At 38.1% G+C, this 12,473-nt stretch overlaps 1 protein-coding gene and 1 pseudogene across 1 annotated transcript; one reads left to right on the forward strand and one right to left on the reverse strand.

The window, feature by feature from the left end:
* Positions 1–288: 288 nt before the first annotated feature.
* OR5B24 (olfactory receptor family 5 subfamily B member 24) lies at positions 289–1,227 on the forward strand. The gene has a single exon (NM_001388584.1). The coding sequence runs from the start codon at positions 289–291 to the stop codon at positions 1,225–1,227; it is 939 nt and encodes a 312-aa protein (NP_001375513.1).
* Positions 1,228–5,543: 4,316 nt separating this feature from the next.
* On the reverse strand, positions 5,544–6,290 carry LOC100686644 (annotated as a pseudogene).
* Between the last annotated feature and the right edge of the window lie 6,183 nt (positions 6,291–12,473).

Below are 12,473 nucleotides of genomic sequence, written 5' to 3' on the forward strand. Positions count from 1 at the left end.
TCAACCCACATAAAAATAGGCAATAGCCATTTTGAAGATAACTGAGGAGTCATTTGGAATATCTCAGTGAGGTCAGGAACTGACAAGCTTACCCTTACACACTGTAAGATGGAGGTCAGAAGATGCCAGTCTTGGGGTTACTGGGAACCCTGCAGTGGTAATGGTGTCATGGTGCACTCATGTATTTGGGTGACATGGGTGAGCTCTGGGTCCTTTTCCATGCATAACTAACTTATCCATTTTGCCTTCTGGTTTTTACAGGTGAACCACAATTTCAAAATATTATCCATGGAGAACAGCACTGAGGTGAATGAGTTTATGCTCTTGGGGCTAACTGACAACCCAGAACTGCAAGTCCCTCTCTTTATAACATTCACTCTCATTTATTTCACTACTCTCATTGGAAATCTCGGAATTATCATGTTGATTCTGTTGGACTCTCGTCTCCATACTCCCATGTATATCTTCCTCAGTAACCTGTCTCTGGTGGACTGTGTTTACTCCTCGGCTGTTACTCCCAAGGTGATGGCTGGGCTTCTCACAGGGGATAAAGTCATCTCCTATGGTGGATGTGTTGCTCAGATGTTTTTCTTTGTGGCTTTTGCCAGTGTAGACTGTTTCCTGCTCGCTGTCATGGCTTATGATCGGCATGCAGCAGTATGTAAGCCCTTACATTATGCCACCACTATGACCACCAGCTTGTGTGCTCAGATGGCAGTAGGCTGCTATGTCTGGGGCTTTATTGAATCTTCCATCCACACTGGATTCACCTTTTGCCTCTCCTTCTGTCATTCCAATGTGGTCCATCACTTTTTCTGTGATATTCCCCCAATTATAGCTCTTTCCTGCTCTGATATCTACCTAAATGAGATTGTGCTCTTTATCTTAGCAGCTTTCAATGTCTGTTTTGCTCTTATAGTTATCTTGACCTCCTATCTGTTCATCTTCATTGCCATCCTGAGGATGCGCTCAGCTGAGGGAAGGAAGAAAGCCTTCTCCACCTGTGCCTCACACCTCACTGCTGTAACCATCTTCTATGGAACTGTCATGTTCATGTACTTACAACCTAGTTCTAGTCATTCTATGGACAATGACCAAATGGCATCTGTGTTCTATACCATAATAGTCCCCATGTTGAACCCTATTGTCTACAGTCTAAGGAATAAAGAGGTGAATAATGCTTTTAGGAAAGTCACCAAGAAGCTAAAGATTCTGTTTGGCCCATAGATCAATTAGAGAGATTATAAAAGCTGCATAGTTAACCAGCTATCTATTGTTGTGTAGCAAAATATCACAATGCCTAATGCAACAGTTCTCACAGTTCTGTGGTTGATGGGGTAGTTCCTTTGCTGCTTTCACATGGGCTCATTCATGAGGTTGTATATTTTCTGCACAGTCAGCTGGGCTGAAAGGTTCAAGATGGCCCTATTCACGTTTCTAACTGTTGATTCTGGTTAGTCTCTACATCTTTTTCACATGGTCTTCCATCCTCCAGAGGATGGACCAGATTTCTCACTTAGCATTTTCAATGTGAAAGTAAAACTGAAGGATTTCTTGAAGTCTAGACTCCTAAGTCACACAACATTTTTTCTATCACAAATACTAGCCAATGGAGTCAAAGGGCTGGCCCCAATGCAAGCATGAAGAAGGACCACATCTCTTGAGGAAAACAGCTGCAAAGAATTTGTGCCCATAGTTAATCTACCACAATTAGAAATGAGGTTAAACTGCTCATTTTATAAAGAAAGAAAGCCGAAGTATGGTGGGTTAAGTACAACAGCAATTTATTCTCAAACAGTGGAAGATAATGTAGCAAGGTGAAAATGAACTATCTGGACATGGTGTGTCTTGGTCATTCAGGGCCAGGTCCCCCTCATCTCTCTCTACCATCTCCTAGGGTGTTGAAAGTCTGTCCTCATCAAAACTATTCTCTCCGCAGGAAAGGAGGAAGAGATGAGTTGAAGGAAAGATAATTTCTTTACAAGAAAGTTATATAGTCATTGTCCACATGACTTCTGAGTACACTCCATTAACAAGGATTCAGTCATAAGCCCAAAAAAGACCTACAAAATCAATTTAAAGATTTAAACCCTATTTAAAAGGCAGTGTACTTAGTTGAAATCTCAATACCTGGAAGAAAAAAAGAATGTTCTTTGATGAAAACTTATATTCCACCACGCAACTTGTACCTGAAGCTGAAAGGCTACTTTTATCTCCAAAACTGGGTCTCCAGCTTGTTTTTGTCCTAGTGGATCCTCTTTTCCTAGACCTTAGATTGCCTCTTTAAAAGCCCCTTTCTCAAACACACCATCTCAAATAGCTTATCCCTTATCTATTCTTTTCTTCATAGATTTAAATAAATCTCTGAAATTATATTTTATTTGTTTAATTGTCTGTTTTTTGTTTCTTCCAGATCATATGTGGTATTATATTCTTCCAAGTTGGCCAGATTGTTTTTAATGTATTTGAAATAATGAGATGATGTGATTTGCTGATACAGTGGATGTGGAGGGTAGGAAAAATGGTAGCCTTGCTGCCTAAGAAACTAGAAGGATAAGATGACTACTGTGTGAGATGTGGAAGGCATGGTAGTAGGAGGTATGGGTGAGGAGAAGCCATGAATTTCACCTGGAGCATAAGAAGCTTGAGATGCCTCTCCAACACCACCAGGAAAGGCTTAGCATTAAAATGGAGGTATAAATTTGGAGTTTACAGCAGGTAGATGATACTTGGCTATGGGAATGAGAACACAGGTAAGAGAATGTAGGCAGAGAGGAGTGAAGTATTTCAAGGACCAAGAGTTGGATTTTTCTCAATGAAAGATCAGACAGATGCATAGCCAGAGAAGGGGAATGGTGTCCTGGAAACCAGTTGATGAGAAATTCATCAAGAGGGAATGCAAGTGCCAGAGCTGCTGGTAAGTTAAGCAATATCAAGACTAAGTACTGACAATAGGCCATAGTGATAGGAAGTTGGTAGATGACTTTGAGTGGTTTGGTTGGATGGTGGGGATACAAATCTCATTAAATGTATACTCTACAATCTAGTCCACGATTATTCTTTGCTTTACACAGTTTCTAAGATTTTCCCAATATGCATGATGGAGTAAATGTATGAGCAGCTAATGAGATAGGGCTTTGAGACTCTCACTTTGTGTACCTTCATAATAAAATTGAACTCATCTGAAAATCAAATAAAATACATAGTTATTGGGCAGCCCTGGTGCCTCAGCAGTTCAGTGCCACCTTCAGCCCAGGGCCTGATCCTGGAGACCCAGGATCGAGTCCCACGTCAGGCTTCCTGCATGGAGCCTGCTTCTCCTTCTGCCTGTATGTCTGCCTGCCTCTCTCTCTCTCTCTTTCTCTCTCTCTGTGTGTGTCTCATGAATAAATAAATAATAAAATCTTAAAAAAACACATAGTTATTAGCACACTGAAATAGTTTACATTTAATGTTATAAATCTTGCTTACATTTTCAGTGGATATTTAGAATCATTGGAGTTAGATGAGTAATCATTATTTATTAAAGAATTTTGCAAATTGAATCAAGAAACTTCTTATAGTCCCATATTTTGTCTTTTGATGATGTACTAAATAGAATTTATTTCATGTATTATTTTCCATTTAATGAGAAATTCCTAATAGAAAAGAGTTAAGATGGTTTGATGTAATCCACTTTATAGTGTAATTTCCAAAAATTTATTTGTCCAAAAGTGGGAAATTCAGATACTGAGTGAAAGAATATAGAAAAAACCAACCACATCGCATGAAATGCTCTAGAGTTCTTTTCTAAAGAATTATATAAGTGGAAAGGAGGTGGGCGGGGGGGGGGGTGTTGGGGTGACTGGGTGATGGGCACTGAGGGAGGCAGTTGGTGGGATGAGCACTGGGTGTTATACTAAATGTTGGCAAATTTAACTCCAATTAAAAAAAAAGACATGATATTGGAAAAACAAAACAAGGACGGATGCTCTTCTTCAGATAGCAATTAAATGGCTCATTGATTGAAAAAAAAAAGAAATATATAATGGGCAATCTCTATAGTTATCAGTGATTTAAATATATTTATTGTTGGACTCAAACAATTAGTTTTTTTTCAAACAATTAATTTATTCATTAATTAACAAATGTTTTTTGAGGAATTAGTATGAAACAGGCCATAATTTAATTATTGGGAATGAAGTTGTTAGAAAAGAAGACAAAGCCACTCTTTGTGCAATGCAATGTGCATTCTAAGTAGATGGATAAATGAACAAACAAGCTAACAAGCAAGTAAACAGAAATAGTTGAGGAGTGATCAGGACTATGAAGAGTAAAGCAAGTTGGAAACTTGGGGGGTGATGTGACTATGATACAATAACATTTAAGTAAAGATCTGAGGGAGGTGAGGGAGCTTTCTGAGCACTGGCAGCAGCAAGTACAAAGATCCTGAGGCAGGGAGATGAGATTGTCTAGGAACAGCAGGGGACTCAGTGTGAGTGACATGGAGGGAGGGAGTAGGAGAGTGGGAAGGACATGTTGTAGCTCATCTGAAACTAAAGAGTCCCTAAGGAGCACTAGAGCACTAGCCATCTTATAGTATTTCTAGGGAGAAAAAATAAATAATATGATCATTACTTAGTGCATTTATCTTACACAGCTGAAGAGTTGATAGTCTTTCTGTTTTATTATCAATCAATACCCTTTCTTCTCACTTTAAAAAATTATTACATGATTGTACTTTTGTACCAAATGACTCACTGAAGACATCGATATTAACTCCTTTAAGATGTTATATAGCTCGGAGAAAATATGCCAAGAAAAAATATATATCTTGATTTAAAAGTTTTTCTTTCATGTTTATCTTCATTTTTGGACACTTAGAATTTTTTTTGCTAGATAAATAAAAAATGTTAGACATTAATTTATATTCTGATCCACCATTATTTTAACTTTTTAAATTAAAACTAGCCATACTCCACCTACTTCCTTTAGTAGATTTCCCACTTTTGTGTGTATGTGCACATATGGAGTCCTTGCATGTACTCGTCTTTATGAGTTTGAGCCCTGTTTTACAAATATACTTGCATTGGCACACAGTAGAGAAAATGTGATCATGTGAATAAGTCACACATAATTAATAAGGTTCATGATAAACATGATTAATAAATATTTAAGGTCCTCATGGCTATTCTCATCCAAATGTTACACAATTGGACATGCTAGCTTCTTTTTTAATGACAGTTTTGAAGAAGGAAGTATCATATCAGTAATTTATTTTTAAAAAATTTTATTTATTTATTTGATAGAGAGAAATAGAACATAAGCAGAGGGAGTGGCAGACAGAGGGGGAGAGAGAAGCAGACTCCTGCTGAATGAGAAGCCCAATGCAGGGCTCCATCCCAGGACCCTGGGATCATCACCTGAGCTGAAGGCAGATGTTTAACTAACTAAGCCACCCAAGTACCCCCTCATGTCAGTAATTTAAATGCACTGTGAGCTGTAAACTGTGAGTTAGTGCATAGAGAAGATCTGACAGAGATGAAACTAGGTCACTGAGAATCCTACAACCCTGAGAGGTGAAGTTTAGAGATGATTTTTACCTCCTCAACAACTTTCTTGAAAGCATTCTTGACCTCTTTGTTCCTCAGGCTATAGACCAGCGGGTTCAGCATGAGGATGATCATAGGATAGAACACAGATGCGATTTTGTCTGTGTCCATAGAGTGGCTGGAGGTGGGCTGTATGTACATGAAGATGACTGCCCTATAGAAGATGGACACTGAAGTGAGGTGAGAGGCACAGGTGGATACAGTCCTCAACTGAGGGCATCTCCAGGATGGTGATAAATATGAGCAAGTAGGAAATCAAGATAACTAGGAGAGCAAGAAAGATGTTAAAGATTGCTACAAAGACAAGAACCAGCTCACTGACATGTCTATCAGAACGAGAGAGAGAGCCATACTGCAGGAATAGCTCAGAAAGTGATGGATAGGAGAGAGGACTTACAGAAGGGAAATGGAATGTGTCTCCTACATCAAAAGAATCAATCAGAAAACTACAGACATAGCAACCTATTGATCAGACAAGCACACACACCTGTTTCCATGGCGGTGGTGCAATGGTGTTTACACACTGCTGTGTAGCAGTCATAGACCACTGAGGCTAAAAGGTAACTTTCCACAGTGGCAAAGATTCCAAAAAGGAACATCTGACAACACATGCATTGTAGAGATGACCTTATCTCCCATAAGGAGCTGAGCTATGACCTTAGGAGTGACTGTTGAGGAGTAACAGAAGATACCCACCATTTGCTTCAACGTGGATGGAACTGGAGGGTATTATGCTGAGTGAAGTAAGTCAGTCGAAGGACAAACATTATATGTTCTCATTCATTTGGGGAATATAAATAATAGTGAAAGGGAATATAAGGGAAGGGAGAAGAAATGTGTGGGAAATATCAGAAAGGGAGACAGAATGTAAAGACTGCTAACTCTGGGAAACGAACTAGGGGTGGTAGAAGGGGAGGAGGGCGGGGGGTGGGAGTGAATGGGTGACGGGCACTGGGGGTTATTCTGTATGTTAGTAAATTGAACACCAATAAAAAATTTAAAAAAAAAAAAGATCACCAGAGACCGATTACTGAGGAAAAGACATGGGAGTGTGGAAATGAGATTCCAGCAAGATCTATATGATAATTCCCAGTTCCCAATAAGAGTGACAAAGTAAATGAAGATGAACATTATAAAGAGAGGAATTTGCAGCTCTGGGGCGTTGGTTAGTCCCAGCAGGATGAAATCAGTCACCTTTGTATTTATTCTTCATGCATGTGAATTTGAGAATCATGAGATTCTCGGTGGCGACAAGAAGGAGGAGAACAAAATGATCAATAAAGGAAAGTTCCATAAGCATTATTTTATTATTGCCATAATTTATTTTTGAATATTCTCCATGTCTAAGCATGGGAATGACAATGCAATTTAGCGATAACCTGTCTATACCTTTTGTAGAGGAAGGTCCATCACAGATCATCTTCCCAGCTTCTACTTTTTGTATATGAGTAAACCGAGTCACAGGAAGGGATAATGAACTGTCCAAGATTGGATTGAATGCCTAGAATGGGTTGACTCCTAAATCAGGTCTTTTGAGTCCACTACTAACTTTCACTTCGATATGTTCATGTGTATTTATTCAACCCTTTCATTATCCCTATTAGATTGATTAATTATTATACCCATATATATAATAGGTAACTTGGAAACAAATAAACTGAGTATTCAAGTTCACATGGTTATTGACAGAGCCAGGCTTTAGACACATTCAGAATGGCTCCCAAACTTAATGTAATCAATGATTTTTTTAAAAAAAATGTTTATTGGAGTTCAATATTCCAACATATAGCATAACACCCGGTGCTCATCCCATTAAGTGCCCCCCTCAGTGCCCGTCACCCAGTCACCCCCACCCCTGCCCACCTCCCTTTCCACCATCCCTTGCTTGTCTCCCAGAGTCAGGAGTCTCTCATGTTCTGTCTCCCTTTCTGATATTTCCCCCTCATTTTTTCTCCTTTCCCCTTTATTCCCTTTCACTATTTTTTATATTCCCCAAATGAATGAGACCATATAATGTTTGTCCTTCTCCGATTGACTTATTTCACTCAGCATAATACCCTCTAGTTCCATCCACATCGAAGCAAATGATGGGCATTTGTCGTTTCTAATGGCTGAGTAATATTCCATTGTATGCATATACCACATCTTCTTTATCCATTCATGTTTTGATGGACACCGAGGCTCCTTCCACAGTTTGGCTATTGTGGCCATTGCTGCTATAAACATCGGGGTGCAGGTGTCCCAGCATTTCATTGCATCTGTATCTTTGGGGTAAATCCCCAACAGTGCAATTGCTGGGTCATAGGGCAGGTCTATTTTTAACTCTTTGAGGAACCTCCACACAGTTTTCCAGAGTGGCGGTACCAGTGCACATTCCCACCAACAGCACAAGAGAGTTCCCCTTTCTCCGCATCCTCTCCAACATTTGTGGTTTCCCGCCTTGTTAATTTTCCCCATTCTCACTGGTGTAAGGTGGTATCTCATTGTGGTTTTGATTTGTATTTCCCTGATGGCAAGTGATGCAGAGCATTTTCTCATGTGTTTGTTGGCCATGTCTATGTCTTCGTCTGTGAGATTTCTGTTCATGTCTTTTGCCCATTTCATGATTGGATTGTTTGTTTCTTTGCTGTTGAGTTTAATAAGTTCTTTATAGATCTTGGATATTAGCCCTTTATCTGATATGTCATTTGCAAATATCTTCTCCCCCCATTCTGTAGGTTGTCTTTTAGTTTTGTTGACTGTTTCTTTTGCTGTGTAGAAGATTCTTATCTTGATGAAGTCCCAATAGTTCATTTTTGCTTTTGTTTCTCTTGCCTTCATGGATGTATCTTGCAAGGAGTTACTGTGGCCAAGTTCAAAAAGGATGTTGCCTGTGTTCTTCTCTAGGATTTTGATGGAATCTTGTCTCACATTTAGATCTTTCATCCATTTTGAGTTTATCTTTGTGTATGGTGTAAGAGAATGGTCCAGTTTCATTCTTCTGCATGTGGATGTCCAATTTTCCCAGCACTATTTATTGAAAAGACTTTTTTCCAGTAGATAGTCTTTCCTCCTTTGTTGAATATTAGTTGACCATAAAGTTGAGGGTCCACTTCTGGATTCTCTATTCAGTTCCATTGATCTATGTGTCTGCTTTTCATCAATGATTTTGAATTGATTTTAATCCTATTCGATTTACAGTTAATCATGTATCCATTCTTCCAAGTTCAATGCTTGGGGTAGCACAGTACAGCAATCCACAAGTATATGTGTATGTGCACAGTGAGATAAATGAAACATTAGAGATAGAAACAGTCAACAAAAGCTGAAGAATACAGAATTGGGTGCAAAAATATTGGGGTCTAGGCTAATGTGAATGTGCATTCACACAGAACTCCTATTTATCACCCAGGAGATATTGTCTTAAACTAAGTTTCTTGAGCTTCACTTTATCCATCAGTAAAATGAAGGTGATATTGGAACATACCTCCATGTTCCTGTAGCGTTAAGTGAAGTAATCATGACAAACAGTTCACACAATGTGGGTGTTCAGCATTATTCTGACGAGTTCTATGTGTAATATTATAATTAGGATGGAGCAATCATGTCTGTTGGTATAGGAAGGTTGGTGGCAACATGCAGAGCTTCGAGGTGTGAATGAGTTTTGATGTCTGGTAGCTTTGCTCTGTGATTTGCATTTTATCACCTCACTAAGTCCATCGGATCTTTTGTTTTTTTCCAGTATGTCTTACTCTGTCTTACATCTCTTGTGTTGGTGGCTTTGTTATCCATTCTGTGTGAGAACTCTCACTAGACCTCTTTTGCTTAATTTCTTCCATTTGACTCACATTTTAGCTTGGGTTGAAAGACTCATACTTACTCTTAGACACATTCTTACTGTCATTACTATCAATTAGCTGGATCATAAATATGGAAGGTCTGTGGGATTGACTCTAGTCTGTAGATTGTTTTTGAGCAAGCACAATGCTTTAAATCTTTTTATTTTTATTTACAGTCTTCAGAGGGATATCTATTTTCTAGTAAGTACTATTGCTACCACCTTCCTTCTGGCTCCCCTATACATCACATGTCTGGAATTTACAGTATTTGCATTTGTGAACTCATCATTCAATAATAGCATAAGCTATAATTTCTTGGTTAGCATTTGCTATGTTTTATAATAACTGGAATGTTCTTATTGGGCTCACATGGATAATCTGGTATAATATTGCCATCTCAAAATCCTTAACTTAATAATACACACAATATCTTCTACCATATAAAAGAATATAATCACAAATTCCAATACTGAGAAGCATTGTTCTAACTGCCACAATAGGGATGTAAAGAATGTATAATAGGTAAGTTATCTAAAGAGTTAGAGATTGTTGAAGCTAAGATACCTTCACAAATATCATGACCAGCTTTCTGGTTCTGTGTAATAATCAATGGAAGAACAGAAAGAAGTATTAACTTCCCCAAGGTCACACATCTGGAATAAATCCATTCCCAAATCAGATTCCCAGAGGATAGAACCATAATATGGTGTTTATGTTATCATTTATCTCATATATAGATAGAAACCAGAAAAGACAGATGACAAATAAGAAGGCAGATAGACATCACAGACAGAAAGATAGAAGATGGATAGATAATAAATGGAAGGAGAGATGAAAAGATGGATGGATGATAGATATCAGATAAAGGAAGAGAGAGTATGTACACACACATGCACACATATACACACATACACACACAAATCCCATTCAAAGGTTAAGGAAATTGAGAATTCATCAAGTTGTATGCTTTCCTCATATAGCACATCCAGCATGAGATTCAGATTCAGACCCATGTCTAACTTATTTCAATGCCTGTGGCTTCAATCATTGCCCTTGTAAGATTTTCCAGATGAGCAAGTAATGAAAGAGTAGGCTGTGGGAGAATGATAGTGAAAATGGAGTAAAGATATTGGTGGTTTCATGAAGATCCTTCTGGAGTCTAAAGAAATATCACTTCACCCTGTTTGGCTAGGTGTGCCTTCAAGAGCAAGTCAACACATAGTAAACAGGATGAATTTACCACCTGCTCAATAAGAGTATCATCTATCATAGGCAGTGTAAACCCTGACAGTTGGTTTTTCTTTCTTTGTAATGCAAGTGCCTGAATTAGGCTTTGGCTATTGAGGCATCTGTTTCAAAGACAACAATATCAATAAGCACTTTGACAGCCACTGGATAAAGAGCCAGGCTTCATGCCTTTCCTGGCTCCTTGTTTCAGAGCTCATGATTGATTTAGATAATCTGCCATTTGAAATTGGAAAAATAATTGTATGTTTCTCTTCCCATGCTTTAAATTTACTCTTTTATATTTTAAATTCACCACTGAAGAGAGATCCCAAGTCCCTATGCTTGACCTCAATAAAAGCAGAACCCAGACCAGCTTTCTTGCTGCATGGCCCTAGGTGTGCCATATGATTTCCAGGACCTCTGAGTACTAACCTTGTCTCTTTCAAAGTTTCCTGATGTTTATTGCTGAGGATCTCTTGCAAAAAATATAAGAACCACAAGGGTCCATCCAGCCACAACATTGGTTGTCAATAGACTCAGACCAGCACAAAACAATAGGTTTTTGCTATCCTCCAAAGGAAAGCAGCATAAAAGGTCATAAAAACCATACTATTCTCTGCTGATTAAAATATTTTGCACTTGAATCCTATACTTAAGCCAGTGTTTTGGGAAAAGTGTCCAACTAGATATGAGCTCAAAAACTCATGTAGAAGAGGTAGCTGCCATGCTGCTTCTGCATCAATTACATTTTTCACTAAAAGTGTTTATTGAGTCCAGAAGCTTATCATTTTCTTGAAAGGAAAGAAAATAAATTACTGAGCTGTAAGTATGAAATCAGAAATTCAGACCTACAAGATATATAAATAATTTTGGAACATATCTCAGGTATTGGTCAAAATATTCCAAGGTACCTGAGACGTGGAGAGATGAAGGATTATGAACATGGAGCTAGGAAGCCTAGGTTCAAGTCTCGCATCTACCATGGATTTGTGTGTGTGTGTGTGTATTTAGAAGAGTCATTTACCTTACACTGAGCTCAGTTTCCTTATTTGTGGTATAGAAATAATAAACTACTTCTCCCATGATTTCACAGAATTTTTGTCTGTGAAAATGTGAAATGGGGATGGGTCCATAAAAATCATAGTAAGGGTTATTCTTTCAACAGAATTCAATATATTATTATCTTAGGGTGTTTCCCCTGGCTGAGGTTTCATAGTCACTGCCATCATTCAGTCTGGGAAAAGACTGGTGTGTGTACTAGAAAGAATTAGCATTCATTTAGATAAATGGTGACCGAAGGGATATACTCAGAGTCTGGTCCTTTAAAATATTGTCAGGTAGAGTCATGATATGATTTCAGATCCTAATGAATGGGAACCAGGAGGAAATTTATAGGCATGAAATACCTAGGGGACAGCCCCTATGAGGGCAATCACTTCTATCTAGGGAAGAAGCAATTAAACTGGATACAGGGATATATTTTCTTCCTTTGACTAGCACACAGATGCATTTGTAGTTATTTTTTTCTTCTCTCAGTTTTATTGATATTTAGTACATGACCAATGGGTTTATAACATTTACATTTTTGTATTATTTATACTTATAATCTAAACACTTATTTTATATTCTGACTGCTGTGATTTTATTCATTTCCTTTTTCTCCTTTCCATTATTTTACTTGTTAAAGTTAAATTTTAGGCTACTGGATTTTTAGAGATCGATAAATAAAATGCTTGTTTTTCCCTTTTGTGCTTACAACAAACACAATATGACACATAGGACAGAAATATGGAGAATAAAAATACTTATTACTAATAACTTAATTTAAAAATTTGAT

This window comes from Canis lupus, chromosome 18, assembly GCF_011100685.1.
Source record: "Canis lupus familiaris isolate Mischka breed German Shepherd chromosome 18, alternate assembly UU_Cfam_GSD_1.0, whole genome shotgun sequence".
In the NCBI taxonomy this organism is placed as follows: domain Eukaryota; kingdom Metazoa; phylum Chordata; class Mammalia; order Carnivora; family Canidae; genus Canis; species Canis lupus.